General features: G+C 46.9%; 1 protein-coding gene across 2 annotated transcripts in view; it reads left to right on the top strand.

Annotated features, from left to right (window-relative positions):
* Asator (tau-tubulin kinase asator) overlaps positions 1-26,354 on the top strand; it is a 364,070-nt gene that overhangs the window by 292,841 nt on the left and 44,875 nt on the right. For both annotated transcript variants that reach the window (XM_050182415.3, XM_072289151.1), the window contains exons 5-6: positions 21,832-22,002; positions 23,768-23,866. In XM_050182415.3, the coding sequence (XP_050038372.3) occupies positions 21,832-22,002; positions 23,768-23,866 (270 nt within the window). The remainder of the gene's footprint in view (positions 1-21,831; positions 22,003-23,767; positions 23,867-26,354) is intronic.

The following is a 26,354-nucleotide window of genomic DNA, read 5'->3' on the forward strand; positions in this document are numbered from 1 at the left end:
TGCAATAACCTTTTTCCTACTCATTCTAGCTGCCTTCCTGAATGGATACCGCGGATCCTTCCAGTTCCTTCCTTTGTGTTAATATGTTTCCCTTTACTTTAAATGACCCCAGTTTCACTACTACTGGTCAACATTTGTTATTTATAAAGGCACCTAAGCAACGCGCACGCCCAATTCCATCTTCGGGTAATTGCAGCGCGAGAAATTGCACAGGAATTCAACAAACTTTTTTTCTGTTTCTGTCCAAGTCTCAGAGGTACTATCGGCGATATCATAGAAAATCAAGTTATCTCTCCTTGACCTGTCCTCGAAAAGGGCAAGACGAGATTGCACCGATGCATTCTCACTTTCCATGGTCTCGATAATAATGCCTCGGATATGTGCAGGTTCCTGCTGAGTTTCAAGTGCAGCAACTTTCTCCTCTACGGACGCTAATCTGGCATTCATGCTTATAACACGCTCCTCAAGTAATTTTGATTGGCTTTCATTTCATTAGGCGTTGAGACTAGCTCAGCGTGACGCGCATCCACTTGAGTAGCAATAGAAATAATGGACCCGAGAACCAGGTAAGTCATACAACTGGGGTCACGGCCAGGGTTAAGCTCAATGTCTCCGGACATCACAAGCAGCTTTCTAACATGTACACAGTCGGTAAACAAACGCCACAAAATGTCCGGGTATGGGACGAGCAGCAATGTGCGATTGCTAGAGCGCTTAAAGTAAAGAGTAGTCGTGTTACAAACCTGAATGCAAAAGAAGAACGGTCGGTTTCAGAGGTACTATCGGCGATACCATAGAAAATCAAGAAGAGAACAGCAAACCGCTGCTTGATGCAAAGGCCGGGTTTTCAGCCAACCTAGGATGCAGTACACGCTCTTTCGGATGAGTTACAGGTGCGAACAGGAAACAGCGCAATCAGTGGAAGAATATGGATGTAAAACAAGAACGGTCTCATTAAGGACTGCGCCATTGCTGCCATGATATGCCACTGACAAGGGTCGTCATCGTTGGCATATTTATGTGGGCACCACAGCGTGATGCATGCGTTGATGCCGTTGATCTTGATTAAAAGATCCGGTGCGATGATTCGGCTGACATTTCCGGCGTGCGCAGACGTAAAAGGGAACAGCAAACCGCTGCTCGATGCAAAGGCCGGGTTTTCAGCCAAGGTAGGGTGCAGTAGACGCTCCGTCGGATGAGTTACAGGTGCGAACAGGAAACAGCACGATTAGTGGAATAATCTGGATGTAAAAGAACAACGGTCTCAGCAATGAATGCGCCATTGCTGCCATGCCATGCCACAGACGAGGGTCGTCATCGTTGGCATATTTATACGGGCACCACAGCGTGACGCATGCGTCGACGCCGCTGGTTTGATGAAAAGATCCGGTGCGAAAATTCCGCTGACATTTCCGATGTGCGCAGACGTAAAAGGGAACAGCAAACCGCTGCTCGATGCAAAGGCCGGGTTTTCAGCCAAGGTAGGGTGCAGTAGACGCTCCGTCGGATGAGTTACAGGTGCGAACAGGAAACAGCACGATTAGTGGAATAATCTGGATGTAAAAGAACAACGGTCTCAGCAATGAATGCGCCATTGCTGCCATGCCATGCCACAGACGAGGGTCATCATCGTTGGCATATTTATACGGGCACCACAGCGTGACGCATGCGTCGACGCCGCTGGTTTGATGAAAAGATCCGGTGCGAAAATTCCGCTGACATTTCCGATGTGCACAGACGTAAAAGGGAACAGCAAACCGCTGCTCGATGCAAAGGCCGGGTTTTCAGCCAAGGTAGGGTGCAGTAGAAGCTCCGTCGGATGAGTTACAGGTGCGAACAGGAAACAGCACGATTAGTGGAAGAATCTGGATGTAAAAGAACAACGGTCTCAGCAATGAATGCGCCATTGCTGCCATGCCATGCCACAGACGAGGGTCGTCATCGTTGGCATATTTATACGGGCACCACAGCGTGACGCATGCGTCGACGCCGCTGGTTTGATGAAAAGATCCGGTGCGAAAATTCCGCTGACATTTCCGATGTGCGCAGACGTAAAAGGAAACAGCAAACCGCTGCTCGATGCAAAGGCCGGGTTTTCAGCCAAGGTAAGGTGCAGTAGACGCTCCGTCGGATGAGTTACAGGTGCGAACAGGAAACAGCACGATTAGTGGAAGAATCTGGATGTAAATGAACAACGGTCTCAGCAATGAATGCGCCATTGCTGCCATGCCATGCCACAGACGAGGGTCGTCATCGTTGGCATATTTATGCGGGCACCACAGCGTGACGCATGCGTCGACGCCGCTGGTTTGATGAAAAGATCCGGTGCGAAAATTCCGCTGACATTTCCGATGTGCGCAGACGTAAAAGGGAACAGCAAACCGCTGCTCGATGCAAAGGCCGGGTTTTCAGCCAAGGTAGGGTGCAGTAGACGCTCCGTCGGATGAGTTACAGGTGCGAACAGGAAACAGCACGATTAGTGGAATAATCTGGATGTAAATGAACAACGGTCTCAGCAATGAATGCGCCATTGCTGCCATGCCATGCCACAGACGAGGGTCGTCATCGTTGGCATATTTATACGGGCACCACAGCGTGACGCATGCGTCGACGCCGCTGGTTTGATGAAAAGATCCGGTGCAAAAATTCCGCTGACATTTCCGATGTGCGCAGACGTAAAAGGGAACAGCAAACCGCTGCTCGATGCAAAGGCCGGGTTTTCAGCCAAGGTAGGGTGCAGTAGAAGCTCCGTCGGATGAGTTACAGGTGCGAACAGGAAACAGCACGATTAGTGGAAGAATCTGGATGTAAAAGAACAACGGTCTCAGCAATGAATGCGCCATTGCTGCCATGCCATGCCACAGACGAGGGTCGTCATCGTTGGCATATTTATACGGGCACCACAGCGTGACGCATGCGTCGACGCCGCTGGTTTGATGAAAAGATCCGGTGCGAAAATTCCGCTGACATTTCCGATGTGCGCAGACGTAAAAGGAAACAGCAAACCGCTGCTCGATGCAAAGGCCGGGTTTTCAGCCAAGGTAAGGTGCAGTAGACGCTCCGTCGGATGAGTTACAGGTGCGAACAGGAAACAGCACGATTAGTGGAAGAATCTGGATGTAAATGAACAACGGTCTCAGCAATGAATGCGCCATTGCTGCCATGCCATGCCACAGACGAGGGTCGTCATCGTTGGCATATTTATGCGGGCACCACAGCGTGACGCATGCGTCGACGCCGCTGGTTTGATGAAAAGATCCGGTGCGAAAATTCCGCTGACATTTCCGATGTGCGCAGACGTAAAAGGGAACAGCAAACCGCTGCTCGATGCAAAGGCCGGGTTTTCAGCCAAGGTAGGGTGCAGTAGACGCTCCGTCGGATGAGTTACAGGTGCGAACAGGAAACAGCACGATTAGTGGAATAATCTGGATGTAAATGAACAACGGTCTCAGCAATGAATGCGCCATTGCTGCCATGCCATGCCACAGACGAGGGTCGTCATCGTTGGCATATTTATACGGGCACCACAGCGTGACGCATGCGTCGACGCCGCTGGTTTGATGAAAAGATCCGGTGCAAAAATTCCGCTGACATTTCCGATGTGCGCAGACGTAAAAGGGAACAGCAAACCGCTGCTCGATGCAAAGGCCGGGTTTTCAGCCAAGGTAGGGTGCAGTAGACGCTCCGTCGGATGAGTTACAGGTGCGAACAGGAAACAGCACGATTAGTGGAAGAATCTGGATGTAAAAGAACAACGGTCTCAGCAATGAATGCGCCATTGCTGCCATGCCATGCCACAGACGAGGGTCGTCATCGTTGGCATATTTATACGGGCACCACAGCGTGACGCATGCGTCGACGCCGCTGGTTTGATGAAAAGATCCGGTGCGAAAATTCCGCTGACATTTCCGATGTGCGCAGACGTAAAAGGGAACAGCAAACCGCTGCTCGATGCAAAGGCCGGGTTTTCAGCCAAGGTAGGGTGCAGTAGACGCTCCGTCGGATGAGTTACAGGTGCGAACAGGAAACAGCACGATTAGTGGAAGAATCTGGATGTAAAAGAACAACGGTCTCAGCAATGAATGCGCCATTGCTGCCATGCCATGCCACAGACGAGGGTCGTCATCGTTGGCATATTTATACGGGCACCACAGCGTGACGCATGCGTCGACGCCGCTGGTTTGATGAAAAGATCCGGTGCGAAAATTCCGCTGACATTTCCGATGTGCGCAGACGTAAAAGGGAACAGCAAACCGCTGCTTGATGCAAAGGCCGGGTTTTCAGCCAAGGTAGGGTGCAGTAGTCGCTCCGTCGGATGAGTTACAGGTGCGAACAGGAAACAGCACGATTAGTGGAAGAATCTGGATGTAAATGAACAACGGTCTCAGCAATGAATGCGCCATTGCTGCCATGCCATGCCACTGACGAGGGTCGTCATCGTTGGCATATTTATACGGGCACCACAGCGTGACGCATGCGTCGATGCCGCTGGTTTTATGAAAAGATCCGGTGCGAAAATTCCGCTGACATTTCCGATGTGCGCAGACGTAAAAGGGAACAGCAAACCGCTGCTTGATGCAAAGGCCGGGTTTTCAGCCAAGGTAGGGTGCAGTAGTCGCTCCGTCGGATGAGTTACAGGTGCGAACAGGAAACAGCACGATTAGTGGAATAATCTGGATGTAAAAGAACAACGGTCTCAGGAATGAATGCGCCATTGCTGCCATGCCATGCCACTGACGAGGGTCGTCATCGTTGGCATATTTATACGGGCACAACAGCGTGACGCATGCGTCGACGCCGCTGGTTTGATGAAAAGATCCGGTGCGAAAATTCCGCTGACATTTCCGAAGTGCGCAGACGTAAAAGGGAACAGCAAACCGCTGCTTGATGCAAAGGCCGGGTTTTCAGCCAAGGTAGGGTGCAGTAGTCGCTCCGTCGGATGAGTTACAGGTGCGAACAGGAAACAGCACGATTAGTGGAATAATCTGGATGTAAAAGAACAACGGTCTCAGCAATGAATGCGCCATTGCTGCCATGCCATGCCACTGACGAGGGTCGTCATCGTTGGCATATTTATACGGGCACAACAGCGTGACGCATGCGTCGACGCCGCTGGTTTGATGAAAAGATCCGGTGCGAAAATTCCGCTGACATTTCCGAAGTGCGCAGACGTAAAAGGGAACAGCAAACCGCTGCTTGATGCAAAGGCCGGGTTTTCAGCCAAGGTAGGGTGCAGTAGTCGCTCCGTCGGATGAGTTACAGGTGCGAACAGGAAACAGCACGATTAGTGGAATAATCTGGATGTAAAAGAACAACGGTCTCAGCAATGAATGCGCCATTGCTACCATGCCATGCCACTGACGAGGGTCGTCATCGTTGGCATATTTATACGGGCACCACAGCGTGACGCATGCGTCGACGCCGCTGGTTTGATGAAAAGATCCGGTGCGAAAATTCCGCTGACATTTCCGAAGTGCGCAGACGTAAAAGGGAACAGCAAACCGCTGCTTGATGCAAAGGCCGGGTTTTCAGCCAAGGTAGGGTGCAGTAGTCGCTCCGTCGGATGAGTTACAGGTGCGAACAGGAAACAGCACGATTAGTGGAAGAATCTGGATGTAAAAGAACAACGGTCTCGGCAATGAATGCGCCATTGCTGCCATGCCATGCCACTGACGAGGGTCGTCATCGTTGGCATAATTATACGGGCACCACAGCGTGACGCATGCGTCGATGCCGCTGGTTTTATGAAAAGATCCGGTGCGAAAATTCCGCTGACATTTCCGATGTGCGCAGACGTAAAAGGGAACAGCAAACCGCTGCTTGATGCAAAGGCCGGGTTTTCAGCCAAGGTAGGGTGCAGTAGTCGCTCCGTCGGATGAGTTACAGCTGCGAACAGGAAACAGCACGATTAGTGGAATAATCTGGATGTAAAAGAACAACGGTCTCAGCAATGAATGCGCCATTGCTGCCATGCCATGCCACTGACGAGGGTCGTCATCGTTGGCATATTTATACGGGCACCACAGCGTGACGCATGCGTCGACGCCGCTGGTTTGATGAAAAGATCCGGTGCGAAAATTCCGCTGACATTTCCGATGTGCGCAGACGTAAAAGGGAACAGCAAACCGCTGCTCGATGCAAAGGCCGGGTTTTCAGCCAAGGTAGGGTGCAGTAGTCGCTCCGTCGGATGAGTTACAGGTGCGAACAGGAAACAGCACGATTAGTGGAATAATCTGGATGTAAAAGAACAACGGTCTCAGCAATGAATGCGCCATTGCTGCCATGCCATGCCACTGACGAGGGTCGTCATCGTTGGCATATTTATACGGGCACAACAGCGTGACGCATGCGTCGACGCCGCTGGTTTGATGAAAAGATCCGGTGCGAAAATTCCGCTGACATTTCCGAAGTGCGCAGACGTAAAAGGGAACAGCAAACCGCTGCTTGATGCAAAGGCCGGGTTTTCAGCCAAGGTAGGGTGCAGTAGTCGCTCCGTCGGATGAGTTACAGGTGCGAACAGGAAACAGCACGATTAGTGGAATAATCTGGATGTAAAAGAACAACGGTCTCAGCAATGAATGCGCCATTGCTACCATGCCATGCCACTGACGAGGGTCGTCATCGTTGGCATATTTATACGGGCACCACAGCGTGACGCATGCGTCGACGCCGCTGGTTTGATGAAAAGATCCGGTGCGAAAATTCCGCTGACATTTCCGAAGTGCGCAGACGTAAAAGGGAACAGCAAACCGCTGCTTGATGCAAAGGCCGGGTTTTCAGCCAAGGTAGGGTGCAGTAGTCGCTCCGTCGGATGAGTTACAGGTGCGAACAGGAAACAGCACGATTAGTGGAAGAATCTGGATGTAAAAGAACAACGGTCTCGGCAATGAATGCGCCATTGCTGCCATGCCATGCCACTGACGAGGGTCGTCATCGTTGGCATATTTATACGGGCACCACAGCGTGACGCATGCGTCGATGCCGCTGGTTTTATGAAAAGATCCGGTGCGAAAATTCCGCTGACATTTCCGATGTGCGCAGACGTAAAAGGGAACAGCAAACCGCTGCTTGATGCAAAGGCCGGGTTTTCAGCCAAGGTAGGGTGCAGTAGTCGCTCCGTCGGATGAGTTACAGGTGCGAACAGGAAACAGCACGATTAGTGGAAGAATCTGGATGTAAAAGAACAACGGTCTCGGCAATGAATGCGCCATTGCTGCCATGCCATGCCACTGACGAGGGTCGTCATCGTTGGCATAATTATACGGGCACCACAGCGTGACGCATGCGTCGATGCCGCTGGTTTTATGAAAAGATCCGGTGCGAAAATTCCGCTGACATTTCCGATGTGCGCAGACGTAAAAGGGAACAGCAAACCGCTGCTTGATGCAAAGGCCGGGTTTTCAGCCAAGGTAGGGTGCAGTAGTCGCTCCGTCGGATGAGTTACAGGTGCGAACAGGAAACAGCACGATTAGTGGAATAATCTGGATGTAAAAGAACAACGGTCTCAGCAATGAATGCGCCATTGCTGCCATGCCATGCCACTGACGAGGGTCGTCATCGTTGGCATATTTATACGGGCACCACAGCGTGACGCATGCGTCGACGCCGCTGGTTTGATGAAAAGATCCGGTGCGAAAATTCCGCTGACATTTCCGATGTGCGCAGACGTAAAAGGGAACAGCAAACCGCTGCTCGATGCAAAGGCCGGGTTTTCAGCCAAGGTAGGGTGCAGTAGACGCTCCGTCGGATGAGTTACAGGTGCGAACAGGAAACAGCACGATTAGTGGAAGAATCTGGATGTAAAAGAACAACGGTCTCAGCAATGAATGCGCCATTGCTGCCATGCCATGCCACTGACGAGGGTCGTCATCGTTGGCATATTTATACGGGCACCACAGCGTGACGCATGCGTCAATGCCGCTGGTTTTATGAAAAGATCCGGTGCGAAAATTCCGCTGACATTTCCGAAGTGCGCAGACGTAAAAGGGAACAGCAAACCGCTGCTTGATGCAAAGGCCGGGTTTTCAGCCAAGGCAGGGCGCAGTACACGCTCCGTCGGATTACGAACCATACACTGCGATAACCTTGACGTCCCGCTGTTGTTCACGGCGAGAGTTCTAATAAGGCAAATATACCTGGTAGCGAAGCTTCCATAGGAGCCCATACGTTCAAAACATGGCGGTTCATGGGGCTTAGCGCCATCTGTCTATGGTGGTAACACTTCCGGCGGAAAAAATATAATGTGACGTCATGTCTGTTAAAAGCAGAAGAGACGTCATTTTGTCTTCGAAGGCGCGAAATTTGTTTTGTTGGCCTGCCTTTGGAGCTATATATTCAAATGCCCCGCCATCCAACTTGATGGGCGTTTCGAGCTTTCAGCGCGGAAAGCGGTGCAGGAAAAGCCAGCCGTACGGTTATCGAAATCGCACCCCTGCAGAGAACATACTTTCTTCGGAGGCCGATGAAAGGTTTAGATGCAGAGTGCTGATCCTATCGTCGGACCCCAAGCTCGTCGGCCGGCGCAGTCGCTTGAAAACAACTACACAATTATCTGGCGGTCGTAACTCACTACTTTTGACTGAACAGGTTACGATGCGATGAAGCTACCCGCGTCACCAAATTCAGACAAACTTCGACAAGCAGGAAAGCACATACTGTAAGGGGGACGTACTTCAACAGGTGAACTTTATGAGTGCGCCTTTCTGCCCATTTCAAGATGTACATTGCATTGCGAGTGATAGTGGCGTCAACGCCCCCAGTAACGATGGGCGCCGAAAATAAATGCATTTAGTAATAATAATAAAATTGAATAAACTTGTATTTTCTTAACTCGTCACGAATATATAAAATTGACCAGGAATTTTATTTTCGTTGAATGAATCTAACTGTGTCTCGCTTGAATTAAAAAACGCTTTTTTTCTTTCCCAATGTTTGTTCCCTGCAAACATAGCCGCGCTTCAATCGCTGCTCCCATAACCCCCCTTGCTGATGTCGGTGACAATCTGTACTAACCGCTTTTCGCCCGAAGCTTCGCGACCTATTTGGATCGACCTTGGTTCTAATCTGTTCCGCATTATGACGCCTGCGCCACCGCACTGCACCCGCATGGGTTTGTTAGAAATCGCTAACTCGGTTTATGTGGCCGGATGCCGAAAAAACTATGGAAGGTTAGTCGTTACACCTTTCGATGTAAAAATAAGCGGTAATGGAATAGTCGCGTATCATGGAGAAGCTGGCATGTCACGCTCGCTTACCTAATCCGCCCAGAAATTTCTAAGGTGTTGACTTTCTGTTGAAGGCCGAGCTACTTGTGACTGGCTGATCGCCCATCTCTCTGTCTTCTTGCAATGCCTAAATATACGCTAAAGGCAAGCATGCAATGAATTTCAAGGCGCAAACTAGGCTTAGAAAAGTCTGTTTACGTTTTCAGACGTGAGAAGGTTTATCACTACCAAAAAACAAGGCAAAATTTGCCTTTGAGAAGGTGGACAAATAAAGCGTTGCTTTAAGACAGCGCGATATTAGTTCTAAAGTTCACATCGGAAACAAACGCTTGTGAGGAGTTCGCAAATTATGAATGTTGCTACATAGGTGCAAGTGGGCTGTACGTCTCATGAGTCGCATATTCCAAAGCAGAGGTTCCATCTACTTTCCGTGTAATCACCAGTGTACGGGCACGGAGATGCTAATTATGGAACCAACGTTTCGACGGAACAATAGTCTCCGTGAAAGCAAGATAGGTGCCGTCGCGAAGACTTTGGTTACAAGCTAAGGACTCCCTTGTTCATCTGCTATTTATCCATTCAAATCTTTATATTCACGTGACTCTTTTCTGCTCTTTTGCTCTTTCGCAGCGAAGCTGCATATGGCTAGCCGATTCGTCCATCCGTCTGTCGCCTGTACGCCGAAAACTCCTCCAGCGCAACTCAATGCGCATGCGCGAAAAAAGAAAGAAAAATAGAGCCGCGCGAAACAGAGGCCCGTCGAAGCCGAGCGCTCGCAGCAGTTTCTTTCCGGCTCCGACACGGGTAGTCGATGCGTCATGCGTAGTTCAGGAGCAGGCAGCTTTCGATCAGCAACGCCGCGAGCAAAACTGGGAACGAGCTCGCCTACGCCGTCCCGATGCTGCAGCCCGGGCACAAGAACAGGTTCGTGCAGCCGAGTGCAAGCAGCAATTGGGTACCGAGGACCCAGCAGCCTACAAAGCCTTCGTTTAATGAACCATCGGCACTAACCCAGTGATAAACACCGGAGCCGCATGTTTGAGCTGCGTTGGTTAACCATCTACACAGAGTGCTTGGTCGGTAATTTTGTATGAAAGCTGTATGGTTAAATCGGCATCGCTAGGAGGGCGGTCTGGGACAATGAATCGAAAGACCTTCCGTTTCTGCGCGTGCATGGCTTCCGAGATTGCGATGTTTGCCAGCTCGATCACCCAAAACTAGATTCTAGTGCACTACCAAATACCAGTCATCATCCCGCGAGAGAAAGGCGATTAAAGTGAAAAAAAAAATATGTCGAGCAAGCCAAATTCATTTACTGGCCTATTCCCCTTAGTGAATGCGACCCACGACGTCCACAGAGGCTCATCATCATCATCATCGTACGGCACTGAACTTCAATGTTCCTCAAAATCCACTCTAATATACTCTCTCGAAGTCTATCGTCTTTGTTTCCCGTGGAATAATTGGTGTCCTTCCAGACTACCTGAAGTTTCTTTCCGAAAATTGAGATGGCAGGCATTCCGCCATGTTCCACCCTAAAATTTTTTTATGCAAGCCCTTATCCTATTTAAAATCAACTGTCAAACAATTGTCCAAGCAGGACAGTAGTTCACGTGAATAACCCGCCGTAGTTGCTTAGTGGTTATGGTGTCGGGCTGCTAAGCACGAGGTGGAGGGATCAAATCCGGGCCACGGCGGCCGTATTTCGCCGGGGCGACATGCGAAAACACCCGTGTACTTAGATTTAGGTGCATGTTAATAAATCCCAGGGGGCCAAAAATTTCCGGAGTCCCCTACTGCGACGTGCCTCATAATGAGACCGTTTATTAAAGCAATGAAGGGGGCTAGTTGGTGAACGTTCATGGTTACATTGCGCTTAGTTTTACACTGACGATATTGAATGAGGGACAGGACGTGGACGCACGTAACGCAAACTACCAACTGTTTAATACTGTTAAAGAACGCGCTTATATACAAGGAGATATGGCGCGGAGTGGGGAAGATATAAAAAAATATGACAAGGTGACGACATGTGATCATAATTTGGGCCAGGCATACATCGTTCACTTGTACCCGTTCGTCCTGGCAAACTCTACCTCAGCCTCGATAAGCGCGATGGACTGAGTGCTTACGCACATCTTTTTCTTTAGCTATCGGAAGCGCCTCCCATATTTCTAGCTCCGTTTTCGTTTTTAATGTGCCAATGACTGTGGTTCTTTCTAGTAGCGGAGAGCATTCGCATTGTTCGCAATGTGCAGCCAAGTTGGTAGGTGCTGCCAGAAGCTGGCACGTCTATTTGTGCTCCCGTAACCTATAATTTAGACAGCGTCCAGTTTGCCCATTGTATACTTTCCCGAAATCTAGTGGGATTTGGTAAACAACTAAAGTAGCACATTCCACGTACTTTTTCGCGTGCTTAGTCTGACAGACCGTTGCACTAGGATTGCCCTCTTTGGATCCTGCGTTCACCCTCTTGCACATGCCTTTTAGTTTTTGCGGAGCAGAGAACAGTACTTGAACATCACGGCGTTGGGCTGTCTTTTTTATCCTATGTGACAAGCCATGGATATAAGGCAACACCGCGCATTTTTTCAATTTTTCTTTTTCCTGTGTTTTTTGCCTTTTCCTGTTGGTTCTGATTTCGCGCAGTTTTCACATATTTGCACCACCATGCTGTTCGGGTACCCACTGTTTCTTAAGCGGCTTACTTGGAAATCGATGCTCTTTCTCACATGGCGGCATGGTTTTTCAACTGCTTGAGTGATGCAAGCCTTGGCGATGCCTCTTTTTATGATTTTAGAATGGCAAGAGTCATACCTCAGGATTTCTTTTTCTCCTCTAGTTTTGTAGCACCAGCAGATGTGGGAGCGTCTGAGCCTAATGTTAATGTCAAGGTACTGCAATCGACCTTCGGTAGGAGTCTCGTACGTGAATTCTAAACATTCATGCGCTTTCTTGAACATGCTGATGACAGTTTCTACGCTAAATGGACCTGTTGTACAGTGTCCCGAGGCCAGTGGTGGTACAAGCTGTAGAAGAAGCCATCGACACGTTCGGCTACACCAAATTTCAGGACGTGTGCAAGTGCAGTATTTGTAGTTTTCTGAACTTGCTAAAACTGTAGCTACGTGGTGCGTTTATCGAGTATGGTGACAGTGTGTATGAGCAGAAGGATGGTATCGCTATTGGTTCTGGTATAGCTCCCGTGCTTTCCGACTTATTTTTGAGTGTGGGAGACAGAAAGCTTGCCGCCTTGTTTGAAGAAACTAACATAACTACCTGTTTCAGATATGTTGGCGATTATTTGGTGTGCATGAAAGAAAACCAAACCGATCCATTTAGCGTAGAAACTGTCACCAGCATGTTCAAGAAAGCGCATGAAGGTTTAGAATTCACGTACGAGACTCCTACCGAAGGTCGATTTCAGTACCTTGACATAAGCATTAGGCTCAGAGGCTCCCACTTCTGCTAGTGCTATAAAACTAGAGGAGAAAAAGAAATCCTGAGGTATGACTCTTGCCATTCTAAAATCATAAAAAGAGTCATCGCCAAGGCTTGCGTCAGTCAAGCAGTTGAAAAACCGTGCCGCCGTGGTGTAAGGAAGAGCATCGATTTGCAAGTCAGCCGCTTAAAAAACAGTGGGTACCCGAACAGCATGGTGGTGCAAATATGTGAAAACTTGCTGCCCGAAATAAGTACCAACAGGAAAAGACAAAGGAAAAAGAAAAATTGGAAAAACGCGCGATGTTGCCTTACAACCATGGCTTGTCACATAGGATAAAAAAGACAGCCCAACGCCGTGATGTTCAAGTACTGTTCTCTACTCCGCAAAAACTAAAAGGCATGTGCAAGAGGGTGAACGCCGGATCCAAAGAGGGCAATCTTAGCGCTACGGTCTGTCATACTAAGCACGTGAAAAAGTACGTGGAATGTGCTACTTTAATTGTTTACCAAAATCGCACTAGATTTCGGGAAAGTATACATTGGGCAAACTGGACGCTGTCTTAATTATAGGTTACGGGAGCACAAATAGATGTGCCAGCTTCTGGCAGCAGCTACCAACTTGGCTGCACATTGCAAACAATGCAAATGCTCTCCGCTACTAGAAAGCACCACAGTCATTGGCACATCAAAAACAAAAACGGAGCTAGAAATGTGGGAGGCGCTTGCGATAGCTAAAGAAAAAGAGATGCGCGTAAGCACTCCGCACATCGCGCTTATCGAAGCTGAGGTAGAGTTTGCCAGGGCAAATGGGTACAAGTGAGCGATGTATGCCTGGCCCTGACTATGATCACATGTCGTCACCATGTCATATCTTTTTATATCCCCCCCCCGCGCCATATCTCCTTCTATATAAGCGCGTTCTTTAGCAGTATTAAACCGTTGGTTGTTTGCGCTACGTACGTCCACGTCCTATCCTTCACCTAATATCGTCAAGGTAAAACTAAGCGCAATATAACCATGAATGAGACCGTGGTTTTGGAACGTAAAGCGTCATTTTTTTCAGTTCACATGAATACACGGGGACACGCGTAAGACGAAAAGGACAGCACCGATGCGGGTCATGAGCTGGAGCGCTCGTACTGTGGCAGATAATAAAACCTAATGAAAAAGAAATGTACCAGTTGGAAGACGTGCAGCGCTTTCAGTAGGTTTTGTTATCCACGTCAGGCTAGTGTGTGCCTGGCTTCTCGCAGCTTTGCACCCATGAAAAACGTGTCTTACGTGGAAGTAACCTGCGTAGCGCAGCTTCGCACACGAATAGGACCAAATCAGAAACCACATGTGTTGACCGCCAACTGGCTCGCCCTCCTCGAAACACAATGAAAACAAGGTAACAAACGCGTACGTGTGGTCATAGACCGCACGTACGCAGAGCGCGACTATAGGAAGGAAAGACGTAAGCCAATCAGCGGGGTAAGCGCTAGATTTTCGTTTGTGTTGTACCACCCGCAAATATATTTCCCTAAATATCAAGTTGTGCAAACCTAGTACAACTGAGGCACCAAGTCATGCCAGCGTTTGTTTATTCACTTTACCCTCAAGCTCATAGAGCTTTGCAGAGGCGAACGGAGTACAGAAGTATATAAAAACCAAGCACGAGAAAGATAAATGCTTTTACATGCACAGGCACGTATGAGCCTGCAATTTTAAAGGCTCACACAAATAAAAGAAATGAAACGCGATGCGAAGTACGATCTACAAACAAGAAAACTAGCATTCACATTATTCATTACCAAAGTAACAGCTCATCGAGGGGAAAAACAAGTATTAGTAAGATCTTGATGAGGGCTAGTTGGTTCATACTTAGAACTGAGGTGAAACAGCGCGGAAAAGACGAGAACACAAGGGAACAAATACCACAGACAAGCGCTGACTGCCAACTGGAAGTTTATTTGAAATTCACCGGACATTTATACCTTTTCCAGCACAGGCATGCGCACATCAGTTGTAAAAACATCTGCAAATCAACAACATTTTAATCCTTCTTCCAAAAATGTGATTTCTTTTCCCGACAAGGCAAGAGAGGGAGTGCTTACACATTTATCTCCTTCCTTTCTTATATGAAAGGCCTCTACTATTTCCCTTTTCTTCTTACCCTTTCCTTTCCCTATGAATTTTGTCTTTTCAAATATGGGGTGCATTGACACTTGTTACAGTGTCCAGCTAAATGACTCCCATAGCCATTCTTTAGGTTAGTCCTGTGCTGACGAGCTCTTTCATTGAAGCACTGTCCCGTTTGACCTATACAATATTTTCCACAGCTGAGCGAAATATGATGACGTTGCGCCTGCACTCAGTGAAACGAGTTTTATGATTTGTGGTGCCTTTCGCGCTTGTTCATGTGATTACATATCGAGGACAACTTACACGGGGCACTGAAAACCCAATTAATATTGTGTCTATTGGAAACCTTCTTCAGACTGTGTGGCAACTTGTGTAGGTATGGCACCACGTGCACTTGTCTTTTGTCTTTGTTTTCTTTTTGGGAAGCATCGGACCTTCTTTTCTCTTTCTGCAAAATGGCTTCGCATACTGAAGTGATCACAGACCTGGGAAAGCCTGCGTTCTGTTGTCGCGATATCTGGTTTAAAAAACTTTGATCGCACTCGTGCTCACATGACTTACTAAGTGCTGCCTTAATGCACGTTGTTGCTATGCCTCTCTTGATCAATTTAGAGTGTTGCGCTGTCGTAACGCAACAAGGTTTTCTTAGATCAGGTATTATATCCCCAGCATACGTGCTCGTCCAAAGAAAAACAGAGGTTAATATCTAGAAACTGAATACGGCTGTTAATTGGCAATTCATACGTGAACTTAAGTCCTCCCGATGAGTTGATGAAGAAGTTTAAAATTTCTTCGACCGCGACATGAAAATGCATAAGAGTAACCTTCTTCATGATAATTAAGTAGTCGTCAACATATCTAAACACTCGCGTTACAGGCATGTCCACCAACTTAGCAGAAATTACATTGTCAACCCAGGATAAAAGAATGTCACATAAAATGGGGGCGATGGCTGATCCTATACAGATTCCAGTGCGTTGGATGTAAAATTGGCCATCATAATTAACAGCAGTTGAGTGAAGATAAAAGTATAAAAGCGCTAAAAAATTGTCACTGTTGACACATACAGAATTCTGAAAATTAACTTTTCCGAAATCTTCTATCCTATCGCGCACAGCGCACATCAAACCATCTCGCGGCACAAAATAATATAAGTCCTCTACATCTAATGAAAATGAGGTTAGTGCGGTTCCCTGATCTTCATTTATGGCCAAGAAAACTTCTTCCGAGCTTCTTACCAGGAAAGGGCCATTTATCTGCAACATCTTGAGATGACCCTGCAGAACTTTTCCTACATGACATTGCCATGACGTCTTCTCGGACACACTAACCCTGAAATGGTAATCAGGCTTGTGTGTCTTGAAAGTGTGGCTTGTGTGTCTTAAAAGATGTAAAAAAAAAAGGCCCGAAATACAGTTTTGAGCCAAAGCTTACTGCTCCACAGCTCCTAGCCATCGGTAGAAGCATAGGTGACAGGGCTGAGGATCAAGACCGTGAACGAGTTTTCGGTGAAGCCGTGGACTGTGTCCTAAGACACGCACCGTGTGGAAAATCAGGTACGTCTCCGATAGAGAAAATTGTAAAGAAGCTAAAGACTGATGAGCTTGAAGTACTACAGGCAGATAAAGAAGGCGGTTTTGTTGTTCTGCCTAAAAACCTTATGAAACAGAAATCCAAGCAAGCTATTATTAAGAATTTCAAAGCTCTTCCCTCCGACCCGAAAAAGCAAAAGGCCGCCCTGAAGCTACTCAAAGGCTTGCACCTAGACTCTTTACGGCAGCTTGTGAACAAAGCGGAGACGGAGTTCCTTGATGTTTTCTTCACTTTCAAGACATCATCATCATCATCAGCAGCAGCAGCAGCATGGTTACGCCCACTGCAGGGCAAAGGCCTCTCCCATACTTCTCCAACTGCCCCTGTCATGTACTAATTGTGGCCATGTTGACCCTCCAAACTTCCTAATCTCATCTGCCCACCTAACTTTCTGTCGCCCCCTGCTACGCTTCCGTTCCCTCGGAATCCAATCAGCAACCCTTAATGACCATCGGTTATCTTCCCTCCTCATTACATGTCCTGCCCATGCCCATTTCTTTTTCTTGATTTCAACTAAGATGTCATTAACGCGCGTTTGTTCCCTCACCCAATCTGCTCTTTTCTTATCCCTTAATGTTACACCTATCATTCTTCTTTCCATAGCTCGTTGCGTCGTCCTCAATTTAAGTAGAACCCTTTTCGTAAGCCTCCAGGTTTCTGCCCCGTACGTGAGTACTGGTAAGACACAGCTGTTATAAACTTTCCTCTTGAGGGATAATGGCAACCTGCTGTTCATGATCTCAAAATGCCTGCCAAACGCACCCCAGCCCATTGTTATTCTTCTGATTATTTCACTCTCATGATCCGGATCAGCAGTCACTACCTGTCCTAAGTAGATGTATTCCCTTACCACTTCCAGTGCCTCGCTACCTATCGTAAACTGCTGTTCCCTTCTCAGACTGTTAAACAATACTTTAGTTTTCTGCAGATTAATCTTTAGTCCCACCCTTCTGCTCTGCCTCTCCAGGTCAGTGAGCATGCATTGCAGTTGGTCCCCTGAGTTACTAAGCAAGGCAATATCATCAGCGAAGCGCAAGTTACTAAGGTATTCTCCATTTACTCTTATCCCCAATTCTTGCCAATCCAGGTGTCTGAATACCTCCTGTAAACATGCTGTGAATAGCATCGGAGAGATCGTATCTCCCTGCCTGACGCCTTTCTTTATAGGGATTTTGTTGCTTTCTTTATGGAGGACTACAGTGGCTGTGGAGCCGCTATAGATATCTTTCAGCATTTTTACGTACGGCTCGTCTACACCCTGATTCCGCAATGCCTCCATGACTGCTGAGGTTTCGACTGAATCAAACGCTTTCTCATAATCAATGAAGGATATATATAATGATTGGTTATATTCCGCACATTTCTCTATCACCTGATTGACAGTGTGAATATGGTCTATTGTTGAGTAGCCTTTACGGAATCCTGCCTGGTCCTTTGCTTGACAGAAGTCTAAAGTGTTCCTGATTCTATTTGCGATTACCTTAGTAAATAGTTTGTAGGCAACGGACAGTAAGCTGATCGGTCCATAATTTTTCAGGTCTTTGGCGTCCCCTTTCTTATGGATTAGGATTATGTTAGCGTTCTTCCAAGATTCCGGTACGCTCGAGGTCATGAGGCATTGTGTATACAGGGTGGCCAGTTTTTCTAGAACGATCTGCCCACCGTCCTTCAACAAATCTGCTGTTACCTGATCCTCCCCAGCTGCCTTCCCCCTTTGCATAGCTCCCAAGGCTTTCCTTACTTGCGGGATTTCGAATTCCTCTAGACTATTCTCTCTTCCATTCTCATCGTGGGTTCCACTCGTACAGTATAAATCTCTATAGAACTCCTCAGCCACTTGAACTATCTCATCCATATTAGTAATGATATTGCCGGCTTTGTCTCTTAACGCATACATCTGATTCTTGCCAATTCCGAGTTTCTTCTTCTCTGCTTTTAGGCTTCCTCCGTTCCTGAAAGCTTGTTCAATTCTATCCATATTATACTTCCTTATGTCAGCTGTCTTACGCTTGTTGACTAACTTCGAAAGTTCTGCCAGTTCTATTCTAGCTGTAGGGTTAGAGGCTTTCATACATTGGCGTTTCTTGATCAGATCTTTCGTCTCCTGCGATAGCTTACTGGTATCCGGTCTAACAGAGTTACCGCCGACATCTTTCAAGACACACAAGCCACACTTTCAAGACACACAAGCCTGAATACCCTTTCAGGGTTATTGTGTCCGAGAAGACGTCATGGCAATGTCATGTAGCAAAAGTTCTTCAAGGCCATCTCAAGATGTTGCAGATAAATGACCCTTTCCTGGTAAGAAGCTCGGAAGAAGTTTTATTGGCCATAAATGAAGACCAGGGAACCGCACTAACCGCATTTTCAGTAGATGTAGAGGACTTATATTATTCTGTGCCGCGATATGGTTTGATGTGCGCTGTGCGCGATAGGATAGAAGATTTCGGGGAAGTTAATTTTCAGAATTCTGTATGTGTCAACAGCGACAATTTTTTAGCGCTTTTAGACTTTTATCTTCACTCAACTGCTGTTAATTATGATGGCCAATTGTACATCCAACGCACTGGAATCTGTATAGGATCAGCCATCGCCCCCATTTTATGTGACATTTTTTTATCCTGGGTTGACAATGTAATTTCTGCTAAGTTGGTGAGCATGCCTGTAACGCGAGTGTTTAGATATGTTGACGACTACTTAATTGTTATGAAGAAGGTTACTGTTATCCATTTTCATGACGCGGTCGAAGAAATTTTAAACTTGTTCATCAACTCATCGGGAGGACTTAAGTTCACGTATGAATTGCCAATTACCATCCGTATTCAGTTTTTAGATATTAACCTCTGTTTTTCTTTGGACGAGCACGTATGCTGGGGATATAATACCAGATCTAAGAAAACCTTGTTGCGTTACGACAGCGCAACACTCTAAATTGATCAAGAGAGGCATAGCAACAACGTGCATTAAGGCAGCACTTAGTAAGTCATGTGAGCATGAGTGCGATCAAAGTTTTTTAAACCAGATATCGCGACAACAGAACGCAGGCTTTCCCAGGTCTCTGATCACTTCAGTATGCGAAGCCATTTTGCAGAAAGAGAAAAGAAGGTCCGATGCTTCCCAAAAAGAAAACAAAGACAAAAGACAAGCGCACGTGGTGCCATACCTACACAAGTTGCCACACAGTCTGAAGAAGGTTTCCAATAGACACAATATTAATTGGGTTTTCAGTGCCCCGTGTAAGTTGTCCTCGATATGTAATCGCATGAACAATCGCGAAAGGCACCTGTGCACCACAAATCATAAAACTCGTTTCACTGAGTGCAGGCGCAACGTCATCTATCAAATATCGCTCACCTGTGGAAAATATTGTATAGGTCAAACGGGACAGTGCTTCAATGAAAGAGTTCGTCAGCACAGGACTAACCTAAAGAATGGCTATGGGAGTCATTTAGCTGGACACTGTAACAAGTGTCAATGCACCCCATATTAGAAAAGACAAAATACATAGAAAAAGGAAAGGGTAAGAAGGAAAGGGAAATAGTAGAGGCCTTTCATATAAGAAAGGGAGGAGATAAATGTGTAAGCACTCCCTCTCTTGCCTTGTCGGAAAAAGAAATCCCATTTTTGGAAGAAAGATTAAAATGTTGTTGATTTGCAGATGTTTTTACAACTGATGTGCGCATGCCTATGCTGGAAAAGGTATAAATGTCCGGTGAATTTCAAATAAACATCCATTTGGCAGTCAGCGCTTGTCTGTGGTATTTGTTTCCTTGTGTCCTCGTCCTTTTCGCACTGTTTCACCTCAGTTCTAAGGGAAAACAAGCTACGGGCTGAAATAGGAACGTGTCTGATGGAAGGTGGTCCCACTCTTTGAACGTGCGCGGTATAAATTTAAGAAAGCCGTTAGTGCGACAAATAGTGACGTTTGCCTTATGGTTGTTACCAAAGCGCACCGAACAATAACACGGGGCTCCAACGAACTTAGTTGATGCGCACTGGAGCACAAGCCGGAACACAAAACGGTATGGAGTTGTTTCAACAAACTGACCTTCAAAAACTGGCTGGTGGTATATGTTGTCAGAAGGCGTAAGACGAAATGCTTTGCGGCGTGTTTTAAGTGACTGCAAGGAAAGAGATTTCGATTCGAAATCGATTCGAAAGAGATTAATAGATTTCGGAGGTACTGTTGGTGCGATTATAATTATTCAAAATAAACCGCGCTGCTTTAACCTATACCATTTCTAGGAATGATATTCAGTGCGATTGAAAGGGACCTCATGTGGAGCATGCATACTCATAATTTTTGGTGCACTAGTGTTTTAAACATTGTTATTTTCGCAGCTATAAGGACCCGACTAATGTTACGTCGGAGTTAAGCGACGGAATGGTTTTCTTTGCTAATAACATGCTTATGTGATATTTCCACCTCAAATGGGGAACCCAATAAATAACTGGGCACCCATCTTTAAGATGAAGAACTGGTGTCAGCACTATAGTGTCGAGAACACTGTTATGCGTAACAGTCTGAGGAGATTACAATACATCTTGATTGATACCTCCAGAAAACGTGCTTTCTGTTTTTTTTTTCATTCTGTTGGGCATATTTCGCACAATGCCTTATTAATTGCTCTTTCCTCTTACTTGCGAAAATATATTAAAATTATTGTTTTATTATTACTCTGTTTTTTTTTGTATTGAACGGCTATAGCGAATTTTCGTACGTTTTGGCGCGCCGTTATTCTAAATATTTCTTGTGTGCTTGGCACAGTGGTTTCATTCTCCACATTCCTGGTCCCCTTCTGTATTTCCGCAAGCAGGCGGCCCTTCGCGGTTACGGCTGAAGATTTTGCGCGTTCGTATGGGCGTCACTTGCCTACAGACAACCAACACAGAGAAAGCGGAACATTTCTGTTGCGTGCTTGTACCTGTTGGCAAGTGTGCCTTTGAGACAATAATAGACCATAATAATGACTACGCATATTAAATCAGCTTGTCGCGATGAACATTGATGATCAGAAGGAATCTGCAGAATAGTACAAATGACTCCAAGTGCGCACTTTGGGGACACGTTGGAGCGAGAAACATTAGCTTGTCGTTATCTGTAAAGGAATTATGGCACATAAACGCTTTACCATCACAGCCGGAAATTAGGGATATGATAGGAACTTAAATACAAAATAAGGACTGGCCGACGCTTGATGGAAAGCAGATCTAGAGATATGTACGACGTTAGGGCGTATAACGACAACTGTATTATTTTGGCAATAATCGGAGGCTGATAGAAGTTGAGATTAGCAAAAGGCACAAATGGAGCTGTGCAGCTTGTGAAGAGACAACTGCTACGTCATGCGAACAAGCTACACGTGCAAGCATTGATTGGCGTTGACACTCGCATGTCAGCGCTGGCCTGTGTGCGTTCGTTGAGAGAGTGCCGCCGTGTTCGCAGTCCAACTTCGCCATGGGCCGGACGCACCACTCGTCGCGGAAGGTGTACATGCTGGACTTCGGCCTGGCTCGCCAGTACGTCACCACCACGGGCGAAGTGCGGCCACCGCGAGCAGCCGCCGGATTCCGAGGAACTGTGCGCTACGCTTCGGTCAACGCCCACAAGAACAAGGCGAGTGGTCGCTGGCCGCGCACCCCGCAGGCGGCGAACCTAGGAGGCCATCGCTGGTGGTGGTGCCACTTACGCAGCGTTGACTCGAGCACACTGTTCACATTTTCGGTGCTCGCTGCTGACAAAAAGAAAGCATGGCATTTTATATAGAGTGGTAGGGACAAATCAACTATAAATTCCTCGTTTACAGTTACTTTTCAAAGCGAAATTATCTGCTACAGCCAAACACTATTGTCTATGGAGAACATGCATCTTTAGCCCTCCGTCGCCAATGGTGCACGATAGGGCGATGACAAGGCTCGTGGTGACGCTGCACAAAATATCATGATTCTCATCTACGTAAGTGGTGCATCCAAGAAGACGGCAGTGTTTTGTTGATCCGGCACGCACAGTGAGTACACGTAGGTAACCCGAACATAGCGTATATGATCTCAAGACTTGGAATTAACAGCAGGCGAAGAGGATACAAAAACGAAAAGGCAAAGCAAGCGCTGACGCACATGTTCATGCCTGACTCCAAGACATGTTCCAGGGTCTGCAAGAACATGTGGGTTCTTGACACGGTGAACTGTTTGGCCATTGAATTGTCAGCGTTCTTTGTCGAGGAGCAAAAGACCGAGATGTCGTTAGCATCCTCTGGAAGTTCAGTCGCCAAGCATTTACTTCGGTAAGTCCTTGTAATATGTTTGACATGTTCGATAAGAATTGCGTCTTTGCTATTCATGCGTTTTTTCTACCATATCATAGTTTGACATTTTAAATATTGCAATGTCCCTGTACAAACCATGCGGCAAATAATTCCGGTGATGGCCGTCTTGGCAGCATTTCACAGCAAGCTTCTGCATCATTGGTCTGGTTTAGGACTGGTTCCTTTGGTAACATAAATATACTTGCCTAGAGTTATTCTGCATTAGTGACGAAACACGATTCAATTGCACTGTAATGCCTTTCCATTGAGCTAACTGACACTGGATTAGTTACATTCCATGCGTACGCCGCAAGTCACCCATGTAATTGCGTTTTTGTACCATTTACAGAAGTAGAGTCTTGATCGCTTTCAAATTGTTTCTTTAAGCATCTCACTTTAAGTGCTACAGTTGGGCGAGTATTTACGGTTTCAATAGTGCACACTGTAAATCCACGCTCCTGACGCTCATTTAAGTCAACACATAATAAGTCTTGCTTTATACACTGACACAACAGCAATACTGCAGAACATCAGAAGGTATCATACGAGAAGAATGCAGAAACAGGAGGGTGAGGTTAACACAAAAGACCAGACCGAAACGAACGATCGAATTCTATCAGAACCAATCTCAAAGATGACTGTCGACCTTAGCGCTATTAGTAATCTAGCGACGCGTCATATTGCCGCTGCCGCCGAAATACGTCGTGGGCTGGCTGTGTGCTCTCGCGCTTCCTCTGGGACACGCAGCGCCTTGTGCGCCCGTGAAATCCCCTCCCTTTTTGGTGCGGTGCTTGCTCCACTCCGAGAATCACGCCGTCACTGCCCGCAGCCATTCGCGGCGCGCAGAGCTGCTGCGTTTAAGGAAACGGTGTGACGCGGCTTCTGATCAGCACTAGGCGAATTTTAAATGATTTTTTAGACAGACAGACAGACGGACGCGGAAGAAGATTAATATTGCTAATCGCATTAAAACAAATAAGCTGCGACGTACAGGCTTCCAGTGAGGACTGTGCTTATAAGGCTGATGATGCGTTGATTTGATTGTCTTACCTGATGATGTCTGCTTTGTTTCTGCAGGAAATGGGGAGGCACGACGACCTGTGGTCCCTCTTCTACATGCTGGTGGAGTTTGTCAACGGGCAGCTACCCTGGCGGAAGATCAAGGACAAGGAGCAGGTATTATTCACATGTACACGCAATATGGCAAAATCAAGCACCGCACAAGGTCGCTCAATTTATCTCTCTATAATCTGTAAGCTACAAACGCCCAGCCATATCAACACTTTGTGCCTCCTAGTATGATGCAGTCCATAGCAAACACAACACTCTATGGCACCTCTGACAGAGGTTGAACACCCCTCACAAGAGTTCAAATTTCAGCCTTGTTGGTACTTTTTTTCTAGGGCTTAATTAGCGCAGTCACTTGGGGCAAAACGGACAAAAGTCTCCACTTCTGGACGGCTTCTTCCCGTTATGTCATACGTTTCGGCACTAGGTCCCAGAAGAAGTACCGCAATCTGCAGAGGTGTACAAATCCGGGCGATAGTTCCAGGTACATTCTCCTGACCTCTTTCATCGCCATATTGTCACGTGGTGGTGACGTTGAAGAACACAGTAGCGATACTGTAAAAGACAAAACTAGCTTTTATATGGCGAACCTGTGCCCACAAAAACTGGCTACACTTATAGCACAACGATAGCGGCGGACAAGGTCGGCTATCATCGAAAGTCTCATGAGCGGGTCAAGCGCGTCGGCTTTTATGCATCAGTCGTCGAATGTTCCAGATTAATCGGCGAGACACGCGTGCCTTCCACAAAGTTCTACATTATTCGAGTCCCGCACACATGCAATCAGACTACACAAGGTTCGGTCACAGACAACGGATGGAACCATCGATAACATTCCAGAAACTTCCGATACATGCAGGCGCGTCCTGCGCTGTGCGATAAAATTTTTTAGGCGGTGAAACGTGTCGCCCGATAAAGGCAAACAAGTACACCTCTCAATATTTACAGGGGATAGCGCTTGAGGACAGAACAGATAAGGAGCAATGCAGACAAACAGAGCCCCGTAAGTGCCTGCTGGCTTGCCCTGCCCTTTAGTGCTGTCCCCTGTGCGTAGGATCCTTATTGCAATAAACGAGTGCGGAAACTTATTTACTAGCGTAAAGCTTTCGGCAGCAAGGAAACCTCGATACAAGAGCCTTTAAAACATTTATTTTATGTGTTTGCCACAACATGTGCGTGGAGTACAAGAACGTTGAGAATTTCTAGCTGAATGCCTTGTCGCAAGATGCTGCTAGGCTATAGGTTCATAGGTCATGTGTGCGTATGCTCTGACGTCTTGACGTCACGAGAACTGGCTCCCTCGGCTGCCCGGCCCACTTCGAAGTTCGATGTGTGTGTGTGGGTTTTTTTTTGCCAGAACCTTCCTGCAGTTACAATAAAATTCAAACAGCGCTAGACGACAGGACCAGAAAGAGGAGGAGACAAACACGGCGCTGAACTAACAACTGATTTATTTTCTCCTCCTCTTTCTGGTCCTGTCTGAATTTTATTGTTACCATGGAGCACCAACTCGCCCAATCCGCTGCCCTTCTGCCTTCCTGCAGATTTATTTTAATCGAGGTGTCTCAATAGTGACACATGGTGCATGGAAATTTAACAGAACTCAAAAGATGAGAAAGAGAGAAGTTTACCTTAGTAGTGCTACTTCGTTATGCTGCAGGCAGCTTGAGTTCCTGCAACATTTAGACGCATTTTGTCTTCTTTAAACTATTTTTATTGCATACATTCCTGTTGACGTGTAAGGTGTGCACATATATAGTATGCCTGCTTGCCAGTGAAAACATGTCGTCCATAGCGCATTGGAAACATGCACCGGTTCGGAGACAAATAGGACGCTCTCCGCGCGTCGAGTTTCGCATGTGTTACCGCTAAGGTTCCAAGGATATCGTACAAGGGCCTGTTTTAGATACCCTGCCATGGTTGTTTCAAGGATACCGCAAATCGGCGTTTTTCAGCATATATATTGGAATATTTGTCTAACAATAGAGGTTTTTGTGTTGGCGTATCCTCGAAACACAATTATGTGTTCTCGCCTGTTTGGATTACAATCCGAAGCTATCGCGTGCAGCTCGCGTGTGCTTTGCGACGTTTCTGCTGCAGTTTACTGTCAAAAGCTCGGTTATTTTAACGAGCCGCGCGACGCACAAGCTTTCAAACAGTTTTTTTTTTCTGACGCACAGTTTCTGACAAGAACTATCTCCCTTAATTTGTGCGCGACGTTGTTGAGTTTGATAAAACCCTATAACTGCATTTATCTCGTGCTAAGTATTGTCGTAGCAAAACAATTGTTGTGACATTTGTCCTAAGAGAATCGTTGGTAACTATTTCTGTGCTGTTCCCTTTTCTCATTGTATTGTAACTCCGCTCCTGCTTGGACCATATTGGCCTGCAGTATTGTGCAATCAATAAATTAATTAAAATAAATGCACGGTTTTACGTGCGAGAAGAACGATGTGATTACGAGGAATGCCGTATCGATTAACTCGGGGTTAATGTTGACCAACTCAGGTTCATGCTAGCACCTTTGTTCGCCATTGCGGCCCAATTGAAGCACGGCCGTCGGGAATCGTGCACAGCAGCGCAACGCCACGCGACG

Source organism: Dermacentor andersoni, chromosome 7 (assembly GCF_023375885.2).
Source record: "Dermacentor andersoni chromosome 7, qqDerAnde1_hic_scaffold, whole genome shotgun sequence".
NCBI lineage: Eukaryota > Metazoa > Arthropoda > Arachnida > Ixodida > Ixodidae > Dermacentor > Dermacentor andersoni.